Source organism: Quercus robur, chromosome 4 (genome assembly GCF_932294415.1).
Source record: "Quercus robur chromosome 4, dhQueRobu3.1, whole genome shotgun sequence".
Taxonomy (NCBI): Eukaryota; Viridiplantae; Streptophyta; class Magnoliopsida; order Fagales; family Fagaceae; genus Quercus; species Quercus robur.
This window is the reverse complement of record NC_065537.1, coordinates 80,383,615-80,401,160: the sequence shown is the minus strand read 5'-3', so window position 1 is coordinate 80,401,160 and position 17,546 is coordinate 80,383,615. Positions and strand designations below refer to the sequence as shown.

The following is a 17,546-nucleotide window of genomic DNA, read 5'->3' as shown; positions in this document are numbered from 1 at the left end:
AGTAGTTCTAGTGATGTACCACCAGACATTCTTCATGTTGTTCACTTGATATCTTGATAATAGAATTTTATTTAAACTAAACTAGCTTAATAATTAATGTTGTTCCCAAAAAAAAGAAAAGAAAAAAGAGCATAACTACCAATCACTTATCATGAAGAAAAGATAGTCCATCGGTAACACCACAGTTTCTAGTACTTGACTTTTATCACATACTAGTAAATGTCCTGTGCGATGCATGGGTATCGTATAAACTTATTTTAGAATATTTTATAAAAAATTATATATATTTTATATGAAATTATCTTTATGACTGCATAATATTTATTCCTAAGATTGCTGCCTCTACCATCACTTCCAACCATGAATTATCTTCCTCCTTATATTGAAACTTGTCAATAACATATGCTAAATCTCCTTATAACATGATATATCTTACACATATCTAAATAGCAAAATTAGTTACCTAGACAACCGTTGCTAGTTTTGCTTCCCCTGAATCCGAATTTCTCTCTCTTTACAACTCAATGCTGCAATGAGTGGCTTGTTATCACGATTAGTCAAAACTCCTACTTCTCCTTTATTCGGTAAAAGTAGTGCCATCAAAATTTATTTTGAAGGACAACTCTTAAGGAGGTTGCTATTTATATTTGATTGGACAAATGTGTAGAGACAAATAATTTTATTACCCAAATCCATTGAATTTGACTCATGCAATTCTACATTGAACTTAGTTCTTGAAGGACAACTATTAAGGAGGTTGCCATTTATACTTGACTGGTCAAATGTGTAGAGACAAATAATCATATTACTCAATCCATTGAATTTGACTCTTGCAATTCTACATTAAAAAGTCATCCATTGACTCTATCTAAATCATTTAAAATAATAAATGCATATTAAAGATTTAATTTTTTTGGTTAATTTAGAACATCAATCCATTGTTTGGAATACAATGGGAAGGGCATAATTTTTTTAGTACTTTTGATTGTATATGTATCAAATGTTGCCAAAGAAACTAAATATGAGCAAGCTAATGTCATAAATTCAAAATCAATTGTTAAAAAAAAAAAAAAACATTTTTGAGCATGGCTTAATGCATTCTCACACTCATGGAAAGACAATTCAATAGATACAAATTTAACTGATTACACTAATTATATTCTTAACCCATGCAAACTTGCAATAATAGAAGCACCATTCGAATAAAATCTCTTTGAAAAAAACAACTTACATATCTCTAGAGATGACACTACCAAGCTTCCCCTGATGGTTCTTCCTGCCAAAATCAATCTTGAGCACAAAAACTTCAAAACTACACATTAAAATTATTAGGACCTGTTTGATAAGAGTATTTAAATATAGTTTTTTGTTTTTCAATCCATAAAATGGTAGATTTTACACTTGAATTTATTGTTTGGCTAATATTTTCAAAATACATTTTTTTAAAAATGTATCATATTTTCCTAGTTTAGAACATGATTTATTTTATCTCTTAAATTAAGAACTTATCTTTATCATAAAAAGAATTCTCACACTTCAAATTTGAAACTTATCATTAAAAAAAAAAAATGTACGTGATGAGCTCTATTTTCTTATCATTATTCATAAAAGAAAAAAGTAATCTACAAATTCTACACATTACTTTTTGTAATTTTTTTTAAAATATCAAAAATAGAAATGGTCTCCCAAACAATTATTTTTTGTTTTTAGTATTTTGAAAATTGTTCTTAAAGTGGAAGCCAAACACGTAAAAAAAAAAAAAAAAAATCTAAAAACTAGTTTCAAGTTTAATTTTTTGAAAATTATTTTTATACTGCTTTGAAAACAAAAACAAAAGCCCTCCTACCAATTCGGCCCTTAGTTACCATGTACAAAGAATATTAGCCTGCATACATTTTTCATATTTTAAAGAAATGCTTTTTTAAAATTTAGTAACTTTATTTCAATGAGGTAATAAATGTTAGCATACTTTTTTTTTTTTGAGAAACAAATGTTAGCATACTTGATTATTAAAAGTTGTAGGTTCCAATTAACTTAACTTGTAAAATTTCTGATGGTTGAATAAAAAATGTGGAGTTCAATCCCCACTTACATTAAAAATAGACTAGTGTTTTTTTTAGAAACAAACAAATTGTTAAATACACATGCTTAATCACATTCTCTCACCAAGTTCAAACACATTATTTAACCCAAAAAAAAAAACTATCATCAAGAAAGGACGCTATAAATTAAAAGTCTCTAAAAAAAAATTATTAAAAGTTAGAAGAACATCATACTATAGCAGTTTTTTTTTTGGGTAAATTATACTATAGTAGTTAATTACTTTTTATATGCCGTAATTTTTTTATTATTTATATGTACCATAATTTTATTGTTTACATAGCAAGATGAAATTTCGTCCATCCGTAATAGTCCAACCAAAAAAAAAAAAAAAACCTATAAAAAAAAAACCAAAAAAAGATCAAAAGAAATAAAAACAGAACAAAATAATATTCGGAAGGGATACTTTCTAAGAAGAAAAAAAATATTCTGAAGAGATCCAATTCACAACTCATGATGATCAATTTCTAAACTGTATTAGAGATTTAGAAGTGATCTCCTTGTCAAATTCGAAAAGTTTAAAATCTTATCAGTTATCTCTGACTCCTCAACTTTAGAGTCCTTAGTCATCTAGTATTCGACCTTGCTCTATATATATAAAAATATTCACGTATACCTTACTCTACAACACATACACTGTTCACGTAATTTGCTCTACAACACATACACTGTTCACTTAACTTGCTCTCTCTCTAAAGCAAAATATGGGTTCCAAAAATATGAGTGCACTGTGGATGGTAGCTATGGTGTTTGTGTTGCTGAATATTGGTTTGTGCAATGGAGGGAAAACAAGCCCTTATGTTAGGAAACTATACGCCTCTGAAGACTTGCCAAAGGATACCTTTCCTTCTCCTCCAGGTTTCAATGCACCAGAGCAGGTATTATCATCAACCTTTTTCATGTTTTTTTTTAGCAATCAAAAAGTTTCTTTATGCATTATAATGTTTTCGATCGGATCTCATATTTTTTATTTAAAAAGTACCGATTGCATATATTTTTCTACTCAAGATTATCTTATTTAGTATAGATTGTTAGTGTTATTTACAATATGTTAAAACTATTTTGATATATGTATTAGTTAAATTTGTATTTTAAAATCATGACCAATTCTTTTATTGATTAGTTTATTTCATAGTTGTATATTTAGAAGTACCGATTGCATATATTTTTCTACTCAAGATTATCTTTTTTAGTATAGATTGTTAGTGTTATTTACAATATGTTAAAACTATTTTGATATATGTATTAGTTAAATTTGTATTTTAAAATCATGACCTATTCTTTTATTGATTAGTTTATTTCATAGTTGTATATTTAGATTTTTTTTTTTTTTTTTGGAATATAGATTTTGTGATAGCAAACTGATTTCCCATGTTCCCATCTTGGTTTATCTTTTTAAAAATAGAAAAGCTTCTTTATGCCTTAGATATTTTTTTGGATCACATCTTTTATAATAAAACTTGTTTATGATTTGAAAAGTGGCTTATTGCATATATTTTTCTACTCTAAGGTTAATTAGTTTTATATACTATATGCCAAAAAGTTAAATTCGTATTTTGATTTTTTTTATTTAAGTTGCTATGCATCAAATTACAATTATCAAATCATAATTATATATGTTTCTTTTATATTTTCAGTATTTATTTATTTAAAATATCATAATTTTAAATAAAAATTATAAATCGGTCAAAAATATTCCTATAAGATACACAACTTTGCATAAGTGGATTCCAGTTAGCTCAATTGGTAAAATCTCTGATAATTGTATAAAAAATCTGGGGTTCAATCCCCGCCTACACCAAAAACTGATTAGTGTCTTAGTCAGATGATAAGCTATCATCAAGAGCGGACGTCATAGGTTAAAATTCTGTCAAAAAAAAAAAAAAAAACTTTGCATAAAATATAAATTATTTTTTTTCATATTTAAAATTTGAAATTAATTTTTGTTTTGAACAAAAAATCATATTTATGTAATTAAATGTGGTGTGCCTTTAATTTTTTGTTAGCTAAAAGATTTTTTATACGTGAAGGTTCATATAACTCAAGGAGATTATGATGGGCGAGGTGTGATCATTTCATGGGTGACACCAGTTATGAAACACCCAGATGTTGTGTCTTATTGGGCTGCAGGTGCAGAGGGCAAGCGCAAGCCTAAGCATACAGTTCATTCTGTAACCACTAGTTACAAATACTATAATTATAACTCTGGCTACATTCACCATGCTACCATTAAAGGATTGGAAGTAAGTGATTGATTTTCAAGTCTTAGTATGTTTGGATACTATATATGCATTGTGTTTCTAATGTATTTATATGAATTTATATATAATTACCCATTGAAAAACCAATTCCATCAGTCTTGGTGGATTGGATTTACTTTTACATTGCCTATGGCAAGATAGGTTCATTTCAGGCCATACTTGTAGTAGTGCTTTGGGAATTGACATGATTTTGATTTACTTTGTAGTATGACACTAAATACTTTTATGAGATCGGGCAAGGTAATTCAGCTCGTCAATTTCATTTCACAACTCCACCAAAAATAGGGCCAGATGTTCCATACACATTTGGCGTTATCGGTCAGTACAAAAAATTACATGTTATGAATTGTATTGTTGATCTATTTTCTTAATTTAGTGCTAGCTAGCTATAAGATGTAACATGTGTATTGTGTATTGTGCAGGTGATTTGGGACAAACATTTGACTCTTATGAGACATTGAAGCATTATATGGCCAATCCAAAAGGCCAAGCTATGCTGTTTGTGGGAGATCTTTCTTATGCTGATGATCACCCACACCATGACAATGAGAGATGGGATGAATGGGGCCGGTTCGTAGAGAAGAGTACTGCATACCAACCATGGATTTGGGCTGCTGGCAATCATGAGATTGATTTTGCGCCAGAGTTGGTAAGAGCTTTATCAATGTTTGCCTTCTAATATATACATAATCTTGGTTTTAATTGTTGATTGTTGATGGTACTAATGATGGTTCCTGTTCATGTAACTTTTCAGGAAGAAAATGTTCCTTTCAAGCCATATTTGCATAGGTACCTTACACCCTATCAGGAATCACAAAGTACATCGCCACTTTGGTATTCTATTAGGCGAGCATCTGCACACATCATTGTCTTGTCTTCATACTCTTCATTTGGTAAGAAATTTTCCTCCAATTTGTATATGATATTACCTACAAAGCGATAAAATTATTGAAATAAAGCAATTTGATATTGATGATAAATATCTTGTTTTACAGCCAAATACACTCCTCAATACACTTGGCTTGAAACGGAGCTCTCAAAGGTTAATAGAGCCGAGACTCCATGGCTAATTGTTCTTCTGCACTCACCATGGTACAATAGCAACAGCTACCATTACATGGAAGGGGAAGCCATGAGAGTGACATTTGAACCTTGGTTTGTTCAACACAAAGTTGATCTAGTATTTGCTGGTCATGTTCATTCCTATGAACGCTCGGTAAGTTGTTCTAATTTGCATTTAGTAGATTTGTGTCAATCAATGATTCAATTTTCTAAGTCATTCTAATGCATTGCAGGAGCGCATATCGAATGTGAAGTACAACATAACAAATGGACTAAGCACCCCAGTAAAGGACCCTTCTGCACCAGTGTACATAACCATCGGTGATGGAGGAAACATTGAAGGCCTTGCTTCTGGGTGAGCCTCATTCATTTAGTCTTAAAAATGATTTCTAAGTAGCAGTACTTATTTTATACATGATTATTTTTTGTGCAGTTTTGTTGACCCACAACCAAGTTATTCTGCATATAGAGAAGCAAGCTTTGGGCATGCAATTCTCGAGATAAAAAATAGCACTCATGCCCACTATACTTGGCACCGTAACGACGATAATGAAGCCGTTGCTGCTGATTCAATTTGGTTCTTCAACAGACATACTTATCCAAAAGAAGAGCATAATTAAGCTATCACTATGATTTTGAAGTGACTTTCGGTGGTTCTTTTTAGTTTTGTCTAGAATTCAGGTGCAATAATGAATTATGAATTTGGTTTTAGAGTTGTTTTTTTTTTTAGTTATTCATTTTCCTAGTTTGTCATCTATAAAATCATTTTTTATACCCTAAAGCTGTCATACAAGTTGTGTTTATAACTGCCTATTAGAATTTTTGCTAGAAGGCACATTGTTCTACATTATTGCTTTAGCACTTTGGCAGGAAAAAAATTCACTTTTATTCTGTAGCTACTCTGCGATGCAAAGTGATAAGGTTCCCAATTCCTAAAATACAATTCAATTGTTTGGACAACAGGGAAAAAAAATTAGAAAAAAAGATGCATAAAATTTCAATTACAGAGCGTCAAGGCCTGTGGAGGTTAAAAAAAAAAAAGTGCGAGTGATAATGATATTTTATTAAGAATAAACTGAGTTACAAGAATTTTGATAATGTAATCCATATGCGGATCACATTATCAAAAAATAGGGTGCGGGTGCTTATTCAAACCGGGCCGAATCGGATCGTATCGGCCGAATATCGGTGTGTTTTGGCCGGATAAAGAAAATCGGCCGGTGAAGGAAAAAAAAAAAACTTAAACCGAAAATACCGGTAGATATTGATACAAGATAGCCGTTGTTGCCGTCACAAGATACCGGTGGCCTTAACCCGTTTCTTCTTCTTCTTCTTTGCTTCTTTGTTTTCTTCTTCGTTTTTTTCGCCAGAGCCCCTGCCTTCTGTTCTGTTTCTTTTTTTTTTTTTTTTTTTTTATATTTTGTTTTGTTTTTGTTTTTTTTTTTTTTTTTTTTTTTTTTTTGTTTTGACAGTAAAACGATAGGATAAGTTAAATGCCTTTGTTAACAACTTAAAGGCTTTATTTTCCACCCAAAATAAATAAATAAATAAATGTCTTTTCTTTTTCTTTTTTTAATGGGAAGAAGCTACCCCTATTTTAATATGTGCTACATATGTCCTTTATTTTATTTTTGGGCTGACCAAATACGTGAGTTACTAAGCCACATCTTTATTTATTTGATTATTTATTTATTTATTTATGGGAAGACTCATCTATTTTAATACTTCTGACAATAATTCAAGTGTTAAAAACTTTTGTGTACTTATTACTATCTATTTATTATTATTATTATGAGTTTTCGATTATTATTATATAAAAAAAGCATGCTTAGCAATATATAAAATATATAAATAAATAAATTTTTAATCACCGCACCCCGCCGCACCCAAAAATTGCTGAGTCTTGCACCCATACCCGCAACCGAATCTAGAAACGCACCCGTGCTTCATAGGTTCAATGACAACTAAGTAAAATCTAAACATTCATTTGATTTTCATATGTCGAAAAAAGCCTGTTTTTCGAATACATAGGACATGCTACTGAAAGAAGCAAGCAGTAACATTATAATACATCCCTCACATAAAAAAGAATTTCAAAAACTCATACATCCCTCACATGAAATTTTTTTTCAAAAACTATATAAGTTCCATCATTACTGTGATCTAAAGCTGTGAAGTAAGCGTAACAAGTCCTCTCATTAAAATATATGCTTAAAAGGAGAAAAATTACAATTTACAAGTAGGTAAAGTTTGGTAGGTAGCTTAAGATCCTTAGAACTGAAGGGCAGGGAAACCACACAAGGAAAAGAGAGAGTGTTATGGCATTACGAAGTTCTTGCTTTGCAAAGTCTGTCGAAGGAATTGCAAATGCCTGTGGAGAAATTCAATATCAACAGTTAGCAAGGAAGTGGAGGCATTATCCTATTCACCAAGACCAAAAAAGAAAAAAAAAAAAAACAAAAACAACTCGCAGAGCAGTGGCACATATATACCTAAATTGAAATGAAGATGAAAAATAATTGTAATCACCAGATTTGCCAAGTGAGTTGAATTGCTTTGCCATTTACATGTTCTCACTGGTTCTGAACATCTATGATAACTGGTTAACCTCCTTTAGCTTGAATGACCAATGAAAAAACTTGCCTGAAATTTTACAAATAAAAATTAAGTGATGAATAAGACCTTGGTTTGTTTTTGTTCTATACTGCTATGTGACATTTATGGAAAAAAAGGTACCATGGCATACACTAAAATAAAACAAATTAGATTTTCTAGGAGTTAACTCTTAACTGCTTATTATTTCAAAAGATGAATAACACCAAAGAAAGGGGCAATTTACATGAACACATGAAAAGTTCATTGGTTGTTTGCGCTTTGAAACCAGAATGCCTTCTTTACTCGTCTATAAATTCACTGGAGATTGGGCCACAATTCCAAACAGACCATAAAATGCGCAGCAGAGAGGAATATGGAAAAATATAATGGAAAAGGAAAAAAAATAAGGAGCAAACAATCAGCAAATAATTTATGCCTTAAGCATTCTCCTAGACGAGTAGAAATATGAATCCAAAGTTTTCCATTTCTATCTAAATCTCATATTTAACCTATAATTAGAATTTGTTTTGAAAATCTCTGTATATTCAGCAAGATATAAATTCTCTCCAGGGTGTTGTTTTCAATATTATACCTTGTGTTAGAGGATGTATCCTTACAAATAGCTAGGCTGCTTCTTTTCATTCAATTTCTGCAACAAAGTTCCTCATATTAATACACATTAACTAAATGGAACCATTAAATAAGATAAAATTGATGGCTCAGGTAGTTGAAAGGGTTTAATATGTGCCCGGATAGGCAGATACAAGTTAAGAAGTATCATAAATATAAATAAAATGAGATTAGTAAATATCCTAAATAGGAAACAACTTTTCATAGAAGGCATGTGCAAACTGAGAAGAAAGTTTTTTAGATTATGGCACAAACCTCCCTTCTTGTTGTGTCCCTTCTTTTATAGGTTTGAAATCCTTTGAGAGGGGGGGGGGGGGGGGGGGAAGAAGAAGAAGAAGAAGAAACAATCAATTAAGACCATTATAATAACAAATAAAATAAAAAATAGCACAATTCAATCCATGTGTCTTCCTCATTAATGAAATTTTGAATAGCAATAGACCTTCATAGTTAACAATGATAAGAAACTATGACAACTCATGAGTTTATCACCTGATCTTTGAATTTCAATAATTTGACCTTCTCCAAACGATTTCAATAAGTCAATGTAATGCTGGGCAAATAGTACACTTAATTCAGTTTCAATAGTAAAGTAGCTGAAATTTTGAAATGAAATTGAGTTTAGACAAAATTTCAAATCAGAAGCTAAAATTTCCATGTTTCACTATCAAGAAAAGTTTAGAAAGAAAAAAAAATGATGGTGGTCTTTCTAGATAGTAGATTATAGTACTCACTATGGTGATAGGTCGATCTTAAAGCTATGATTTCAACTTTTTATGCGCAATGTGTAATATGCTAAGCGATTCTTTTAGCCAAGATAATTTGTTTGCTAAAAATAAAGTCTCAAAAACAATTTTCGGTCAAACTGGTTACAAGTCATCCGCATCACCAACTATATTCTATAAATTGGTAAGCTTGATAGGGCTTTGTTTTTAATTATTATTATTATTTAAATGCCATGCCAAAAATCAGGGAAAGAACATCATTAATACATATGATGTTTAACATAAATGTTAGATAAAAAAAGAAGAAGGACCAAGCTATATGCATAAAAGAGGAAGTCACAAAATTGGCAAGTTTACCAGCATTAATGAGAATTCTCCCAGGGACTTCACGAAACCAGAGTTTATAAAATTGCAAACGCAGCACAACAATGCTGCAGCTTGGTGTTTGCATTCCATAAGAAAGGCTACAAACCCCAAAGCTACTCATAAGTACAAGTACAGCCATCATGCCTTTCATAAGTACAAAGGAAAAGGCTTCACAAATTGTCTTATAAAGCTTGCACCTCACCAGAAACTCTTTCTTTTGGTACTACCTTACACGAAGATCTGCATTTCCCACACCTGACAATCAACAATTAACAAACCATATCCAGTTGCACCCAGGAACTTGACAAATCGTGATCATATGGCTGCAGTAGTTAAGAGCTTGAGAAGCACTGACAACCTTCCCTTCAAACGTGGTCACATTCTTGCATTTCAAATAGCCCAAAGAGTGGCTGCAATAACAAGAATAACAGGGAAAAAAAAAAAAGGATCAGCATCAGAGTAAGCATCTCTGCACCCAAATAGAGAGCCAATGGAATTTGATTCAATAAATTCAGATCTAACAGTGAGATACAATGCAAACTAAAGGGCAATTGCATTCTAATGAAGGAGTCAAGATCAACATAAGTTATGGAATGGTCAAGATAATTTTATTTTATCCTGTATAGAAGATTGGCACACATTTTTATGAAACCACAAAATTTTCATTTCATAATATTAACTGCTTTGGAACCAATGAATATAATTGAGGGTGTATAGTGGTTATAATACCATAGAGAGTTTGTTCAAGTATATAGCGTGTTTATTCTTCCCAAGAAAGTGATCAGGGCTATTGAACAAAAACTATGCAGCTTCTTATGCATTGCGAAAATTCCACAAGGCTACTCTTGGGGTTGGAGGAAAATACTAAGGCTTAGAAACCTGGTGAGGACTTTTATACAATTCTAAGTGGGTGATGTTTCAAGTATCTCCTTGTGATGATCACTAGCACCTTGATAGTCCTCTCTACCCAATTTAAGGTCATTGTGTGGCTTATGGTGCTGCTATTTCCATCAATGCTAATCTATAAAGGGTAAAGCATGGTAATGGAATCCTGCTAACTCTGAAGACCTTGTCAAAATAGAGTAAACTGTTCTTCGTTGAGTTTGGAGAATGTGATAAGGCTGTGTGGACTGCTTCAAAATCAGGAACATACTTTTGCTGAGACTTGGAATCAGTTAAGAACCAAGGCTCCAGTTGTAGACTGGTGGAATGTGATTTGGTTTTCAAAATCAATCCCCAAACATGCATTCATATGTTGGTTGGCAATGAGGAATAAATTAAACACAAAAGATAGGAAGCTGTTTATTTATGGACTTTCAATCAGACAAGGAAAATGGGTATAATAAAATCAATATCAGATCATTAAAAAAAAGTGTGATTCATTAGAGATTGTAGTGGTAATTATAGATTGAGCATTTGACCAATACCTTACATTTATGGAATAACTGCCAACTGCAGCAAAGATGACAATGCATCCATTATCTGTGCAAATCATAATCTTTGGTTGAAATGACAACCTCCTTGGGCATAGTATTAAAAATCCAGCCAGCATTATGTGCATATCCACTGATCATCATGTCCCAAACCATGTTTCCTAACCTGCAATCATCAAATTCCACAATATAAAATCTCTTTCAGGCATTTCATTGAACAGGTGTGTGTTCTTACATATAAAAGGTTCATATAATTCAACTAAATTACAAACTATAAGACATCATACTACCCAAAATTTAATGTACCTCTCTGTTCTGAAAATTTGAGAACAATTTTTAGAAGTTCAGATTCCACAAGCTTACATCACTGCAAGAATTAGCTTGGTTGAGGGTTCTAATTTCACAATCATATTTGTGTAATTACATACATAGAGTACTGATTTTGTTCTTTCATTTGGGTTTATTGTTTTAATCAGCTTTCTTCATCCACAATGTAATGAACACTATTATGTAAAAATTCTTTAAAATATTTTTTTCTTTCCTTTTTAAATGTTGTACCTGGAAGGAGTAAATATCTAGACTTCTTTCGTCTCTGTTTTACACAATTATAGCTCCTCCTCTTCCAACTCATAGACAGACCTGCCATCAATCTGAACGCGAGGGATGTGGGCGATCTTGAACCACTCTCGCCCTTTGCCTTTCTTGCAGTGTTTTTTCAGAATTGGACACCCAATAACATCAAGTTCTAGAAGTGAAGGAGGCAGACCCTTGTCTGGGAGGGATGCAAGTTTAGGGCAAAACCAGATCCACAACTGTTCAAGAGCAGAGAGTTTTTGAAATCCCTCCGAGGATAGAAATACTATATTTGGAAAATCACAAATCCAGAGGGTGGTGAGAGAGCTAGGCATCATCATCATTAATTTCCCATCTTCCTCCTCTGGAAACGACTTCCAATCCGGAAATCCACCATCAACGTCAATCCAGAGATCTCTAAGAGACATGAGTCCATGCAATAATCCCCACTCAAATAACACTTGCTTACAAATATTCATCCCACTCAATGAAAGTGATGTTAGGTTGGTAGGGTAACCCTCTTCTGGAAAGGATATGATGCTTGGACATTCCCTTATTGTTAATTTTTCAAGATAGGTGAGGTTAGGTAAGGCCTCTAGTTTCTCACAATTTGATATTGAAAGCTCTCTCAGGCTGGTGGGGAGTGCCCCTCCATCCGGGAAGGAAACAAGACTAGAACAGCCCCATATGTCGATTTTATTGAGATGGTAGAGTTTGTGTAGGCCCGCAGGTAAGGATTTAAGCCTTTCACAATTCCAGATTTCAAGATGTTCAAGAGACGCATTATTATGTAACTTGTCAGCCACTGACTCCAGTTTTGGACAAATCCTTACAACAAGACGTTTAAGGGCTGTAGGTAACTGGTTTCTTGATGACAAGGATGTCAGCTCTAAGCAATCATGAATCTCAAGGTGTTTAAGCATGGTAGGTAAGTCCCATAAGCATTTTAGAGATGGGCAATCACTAATCTCCAAGTGCTCAAGAAGAGACCCATAGCTGTAACTGTTGCTGCAAAGATTCTTCTTGTTCATCAATAAAGAAGGATGCGAAGAAGAAGCCTCTCCCTCTTCATCTACCACAAACAGCAATTTTTCACAATATTTTATCTCTAACCTTTTCAAAGTTGGAAGTAACTTTCCTCTTGAAATGAATGTCAAAGAATCACATTTCTCAATAGTTGCATATTCCAGACATGTACAATTAGACATCAGCAAGGATTTCAAAGCATTGCAATCTCCAATTCTTAGTATCCTTAAAGTAGACATCAAGTAGTTGATGTTGACCAGACTTGGGCTTGATCTAATATCTAGTGTTATAAGGGAATTAAGCCTATCTTGCCACAGAGATAACTCTTTACAATCCCTTATTGTCAGATTTTCTACCTTTGCTAATCCAGGCATGAAATCCTCCATCAAGCTTTTCAGATCTGGAATATAAAGAACCATCGACTTTGGCAAGTATAACTCAAATTTGCTTATGTTCACCTCTTTGCATCCCACAATTTCAAATTTATGAAGCATTGGAAGGCTTGGGATTGAAACAACCAACTGCTCACAATTATGAATAGAAAATTTTTCCAACAATGGGAGATGGCAGGGCAATTTTCCTTGCAATTTGGGGCATCGAGAGATAGAAAGCTCACGCAAGTAAGGGAATTCTTCATAATCAACCTTGCAAGGAATCCAATCTTGCCACTCTTGCATATCCTCAAAGCGAAGTGTCTCTAGAGATTGAAAAGATTTCAAGCAACCTTTCCCATAAAACTCAGGACCAAGCCTCTGCACCTTGGCCATTCTTGTAATGACAAGGTGCTTGAGAAAGGGTAGTTGTCCTATAGTAGGTAAGGACACACATTTTCCACATCTTTCAACCCTTAGCTCCACCATATTAGGAAAGAAAGGATCTCTTAACCACATTGGGAATTTCACACCAGCATAACCTTCAATGAAAAGTGTTTTCACTGTTCTATGAGGTTTTAGCATGTTAAGAACATCTTCTGCAATTGTTCCATCCTGTAAATCATCTACCTCCCATTTCATCACCAATGAATCTAAACTCTTCTTACCATTTAAATTGGCCTTTCTTGCATTCTCAACATCAAGCACGTTCTCCAAGTTTGAAATACAAAGTCTTCCCTGAAGAAACTCCAAGTTCATTAAATCTCCAATCTTGGATCCAGTATCTTTCCCCACAACAAAATTAGATAGCGTTTGTAGGCTCTTTAATTCTTCTATTCCTACTGGCATCTCTTTGATTGAATTCACATCTGAAATATCAAGATGTCGAAGATTGACTAGATTCCCAAATTTCTTTGGTAACGTTGTGAGATGAGAACAACCTTTCAATATCAGCGTTTGCAAATTATATAAAGAACTTGTTGATTCTGGTAACCTTCTAATTGAAGTATTAGAAAGATTGAGGTATCTTAGGTGTTTTAAATCACTAATTGAATTTGGTAGCTCAAAGATTTCATATCCACTTAAGGATAATACCCTTAAGTATCTTGATTGTGGCAACAAACAACTAAGAACATAATTTGTTAAGTAGCCCCTCTTATCAATTGGTAGTGGCAAGAAGGTTCGTAGATGCCTATCTTTGGGGAAAACTTCAAACTTTTTGATTTCATCAAACACAAATCGAATGTAAGAGAAATGCCGTACCTTTGTAGAAATCTTGGATTGCTTATTACCACCCACTGTGTCTTCCAATCTATAGCACGAGCCTCTTGCCGCCAATTGAGCTATATCATTGATGAGATCATGCATGACGAAGAGTGACTCATTACTGTTTGATCGTTGAAAAAACGATCTCATGAGTAGATCACGAAAATACTCACTACCAATCTCTTCCATCGACTTGGTTGTTTTTGTTTCTTGAACCAAACCTTCTGCCATCCATAACAAGACGAGCTCTTTCTCCTCAAATTCATAATCCTTTGGGAATAGCGAACAATATGCAAAACACCTTTTTAAATGTGAAGGGAGATATTTATAACTCAATTTAAGAATTGAAAGAATATTGCTTTTCTCTTCTGGAATATCCCAAATCTTACTATGTAGCACATTTTTCCACTCATCATGATTGTTTGTAGTGCGTAAAAGACCTCCAAGTACTTTTGCTGCCAAAGGTGAACCCTTACACCTATATAAAATTTTTCTACCAATTTCTTCAAGTTCTGGATGCATGGTAAAATTTGTTGCTCCCAATGCGTGTTGGGTAAATATTTGCCAACAAGCATCATCTGACAAAACTTTTAACTCGTAAGTTGGAGTAGTTCCCATTGTTGATGAAACGCCATAATTTCGAGTTGTGACAATAATCTTACTTCCTGGGGCTCCAAATTCAAATGGACTATGTAGTTTAGTCCAATTATCGTAGTCTTCATTCCAAACGTCATCCAAAATTAATAGGAACTTCTTGCCAAATAATTTCTCCTTCAATTTGACTTGTAGTAAATTCAAATCATTAACATCGTAAATCTCAGGAGCAATAAGAGATTGTAGGATTACTTTTGTCACCCTTACAATGTCAAAATCATCAGAAACACAAGCCCATGCTTTTAAATCAAAATAACGGCTCACAACATCGTCATTGTAAACTAGTTGGGCAAGAGTTGTCTTGCCCAATCCCCCCATTCCAACTATGGAAATCACAGAGAGTTGAGCATCACCCAATTCACGGCTCAACAGCAACTTCACAATAGCCTTTTTATCTTCATCCCTGCCGTAAACATGACCCTCATTCACTAGAGAAGTTGTGGGCACCCATGATCTTGTTGTTCTAGTCCTTCTCCCAGTACTTTCTATCAATCCCAAACCATTCATCTCTGTCACAATTCTTTGCAGTCTTGCATCAACCTCTTCAATCTTGGACCGCATATTGGCACCGAAAATAACAGAACTTGGATTGAAACCCACGCAATAAGTAGGGATGAACTTTCGTACCTTACTTGTAGCAGCTTCTGCATTCACCTTACGTCGCAAGGCTTCAGTAGCACACTCGTCCAAGATGTCGTCTGCATCATAAGCCAAGTCTTCGAGCTCATCCAACCAGATCTTCACCAACTTGCTTGTCATCTGCTTTTCTTCTGCGTCATCCAAAACTGCACGGATTTTCAGTAACATTGTCTTCCACTTCTTGAGGTCAGCATGAAGTCTCTCTTGCTTAAAGATCTTCAACACATCAGAGGAGGTTAACTTTTCAAACAGCACCTCAAAGAAAGCGGACAAAGCAGCCTCTCCGATAATTAACATGATTCGTTCGTGGGAAAGAAGGAAAATATATGGGAAATGAAGTAACCAAAGAGACTACTCAGACAATTGAGTTAGGGGTGAAAGACTGAAGACTGTAGACTGAAGATAGATTTACTTTGCTCTGTGAGAGTTCAAGAAAACTGCTAGTGTTTTTGTTATTTTTTTTATTTCTCCATTGGTGGTCTTGGTGTGGAACACTTTTTTCACCCAACGCAGTTTTCAAAGCATAAAGCATAAAGCATTAAAGGGTGGAAAGATACCAAATGGAGTATCTGACTCTGATTTTTTTTTGGTTTAAAAAAATGAAATTTTATTAACCACAAAAGCTACATAGCATTGTATTGGAATAGCGCCTTATCTAGTACACACCATTAGCATTAGAGTTAACAAAAGAGGAAATATTAATTAGGCGATGGGAGACTGTTAAACACTACAAAATTTTCCTGCTGTAAGCACCCCAATCTAGTTATAGCATCTAAGTTGCACGGACACGTATATGACATGGACACAGATATGAAAATACGGTAATTTTTGAACAATAAGGTATGGACACAGCAATTAAATAATTAATTAAATATTATATTTAGGCATATTTTTAAATATTTTAAGACATAAAATACGTTTATGTCTAGAATTTAAATTATATAAGAACTACAAATAAGTAAACTAACACCTAAAGTAATACAATAATACACATAAAATATTTAGAGTACAAACCAAAAGTAAAGAAACAAAAAAAAAATTAAAAAAAAAAAAATATATATATATATATACAGTATAACACAGTGCCAGAGAGCAGAGAGAGTGGGATTAAAAAAAAAAAAGCGTTATAAGTAATGCAATGACAGTGAGGTAAGGTTGGCCAAAGCGAAGAAAGAAAAAAAAAACAGAGAGAGAGAGAGAAGAGAAGAGGTCGGACCTGTCGCCTGTCAGTCCTGTCCACGCCAATAGAGAGAGAGAGAGATCGGAAGGCACGACGTCGACGGCAACTGTCTATGGAGCTCGCTGATCGACCCGATTTAGCACCGGTGAGGGACAGAGGGCAGCAGGACCGACACTAGAGGGAGGGTTGATCTGTGATTTTTTCTTTTTGTTTTTCTTTTTTTTCACTGCTGACGTGTCCACTGTGTTGGAGCCGCGTCAACGCCGTGTCGGAGAAAAAAGAAAAAAAGAAAAAAAGAAAAGAAGACACTGCTCGGACACCGAAGTCCGGCGAGTCGTGCCAATATTCGTGTCCGACACGTCGCCAAAAATGGCGTGTCGGTGCAACCTAGTATAGCATTCGCGTAACTATTTGCTTCCCGAGTATCTGACTCTGATTAACAACACAAGCTTTCGGTCTAATTTAGAATATATATATATATATATATACTTTTTAAAACATTCAACATTAAATTATTTATTTTATACTATATTTTATTTAAATGTAATTTAAAAAAAATTTAATTACTTTTTTTTCTTCAAACACAATATATAACAATATTAATTCTCTTATTTTATTTTTTAAATACATAAAAAAATATATAAAATAAAATACAAAATAAATAA

The 17,546-nt window shown here is 33.4% G+C and overlaps 4 protein-coding genes and 1 long non-coding RNA gene across 5 annotated transcripts in view; 2 read left to right on the top strand and 3 right to left on the bottom strand.

Moving 5' to 3' along the window:
• Window positions 1-17,546, top strand: part of LOC126724277 (putative disease resistance protein RGA4) — a 103,520-nt gene that overhangs the window by 42,371 nt on the left and 43,603 nt on the right. The gene's annotated exons all lie outside the window — the stretch shown is intronic.
• Window positions 2,614-6,197, top strand: LOC126724284 (purple acid phosphatase 5-like). The gene is made up of 8 exons (XM_050428858.1): window positions 2,614-2,978; window positions 4,131-4,343; window positions 4,568-4,679; window positions 4,784-5,010; window positions 5,116-5,254; window positions 5,357-5,577; window positions 5,657-5,778; window positions 5,857-6,197. Exons 1-8 carry the CDS (start codon window positions 2,805-2,807, stop codon window positions 6,041-6,043), a joined length of 1,395 nt encoding a protein of 464 aa, XP_050284815.1. The 5' UTR covers window positions 2,614-2,804; the 3' UTR covers window positions 6,044-6,197.
• LOC126724326 (uncharacterized) lies at window positions 7,423-8,947 on the bottom strand. The gene is made up of 4 exons (XR_007654926.1): window positions 8,904-8,947; window positions 8,611-8,667; window positions 7,953-8,066; window positions 7,423-7,794 (listed from the first exon to the last, which is right to left on the bottom strand). It is a non-coding gene; the product is annotated as an uncharacterized LOC126724326 (long non-coding RNA).
• Window positions 9,701-13,618, bottom strand: LOC126724281 (putative disease resistance protein At3g14460). Its single transcript, XM_050428856.1, has 3 exons — window positions 11,731-13,618; window positions 11,167-11,338; window positions 9,701-10,149 (listed from the first exon to the last, which is right to left on the bottom strand). The coding sequence occupies exon 1, from the start codon at window positions 13,536-13,538 to the stop codon at window positions 11,778-11,780; it is 1,761 nt and encodes a 586-aa protein (XP_050284813.1). The 5' UTR covers window positions 13,539-13,618; the 3' UTR covers window positions 9,701-10,149; window positions 11,167-11,338; window positions 11,731-11,777.
• On the bottom strand, window positions 10,528-16,005 carry LOC126724282 (putative disease resistance RPP13-like protein 1). Its single transcript, XM_050428857.1, has 2 exons — window positions 14,708-16,005; window positions 10,528-10,860 (listed from the first exon to the last, which is right to left on the bottom strand). The coding sequence occupies exons 1-2, from the start codon at window positions 15,996-15,998 to the stop codon at window positions 10,730-10,732; spliced, it is 1,422 nt and encodes a 473-aa protein (XP_050284814.1). The 5' UTR covers window positions 15,999-16,005; the 3' UTR covers window positions 10,528-10,729.

What these genes read in the sequence shown, in the direction of transcription:
- LOC126724284 (XM_050428858.1), top strand. Translation starts at nt 2,805, where the DNA reads ATGGGTTCCAAAAATATGAGTGCACTGTGGATGGTAGCTATGGTGTTT. An exon ending in CTACCATTAAAGGATTGGAA is followed by an intron (nt 4,344 to 4,567) that starts GTAAGTGATTGA and finishes TTTACTTTGTAG; the next exon opens with TATGACACTAAATACTTTTA. An exon ending in TTGATTTTGCGCCAGAGTTG is followed by an intron (nt 5,011 to 5,115) that starts GTAAGAGCTTTA and finishes GTAACTTTTCAG; the next exon opens with GAAGAAAATGTTCCTTTCAA.
- LOC126724281 (XM_050428856.1), bottom strand. Translation starts at nt 13,538, where the DNA reads ATGGCCAAGGTGCAGAGGCTTGGTCCTGAGTTTTATGGGAAAGGTTGC.
- LOC126724282 (XM_050428857.1), bottom strand. Translation starts at nt 15,998, where the DNA reads ATGTTAATTATCGGAGAGGCTGCTTTGTCCGCTTTCTTTGAGGTGCTG. An exon ending in CCCTTCACATTTAAAAAGGT is followed by an intron (nt 10,861 to 14,707) that starts GTTTTGCATATT and finishes CAGTCCACACAG; the next exon opens with CCTTATCACATTCTCCAAAC.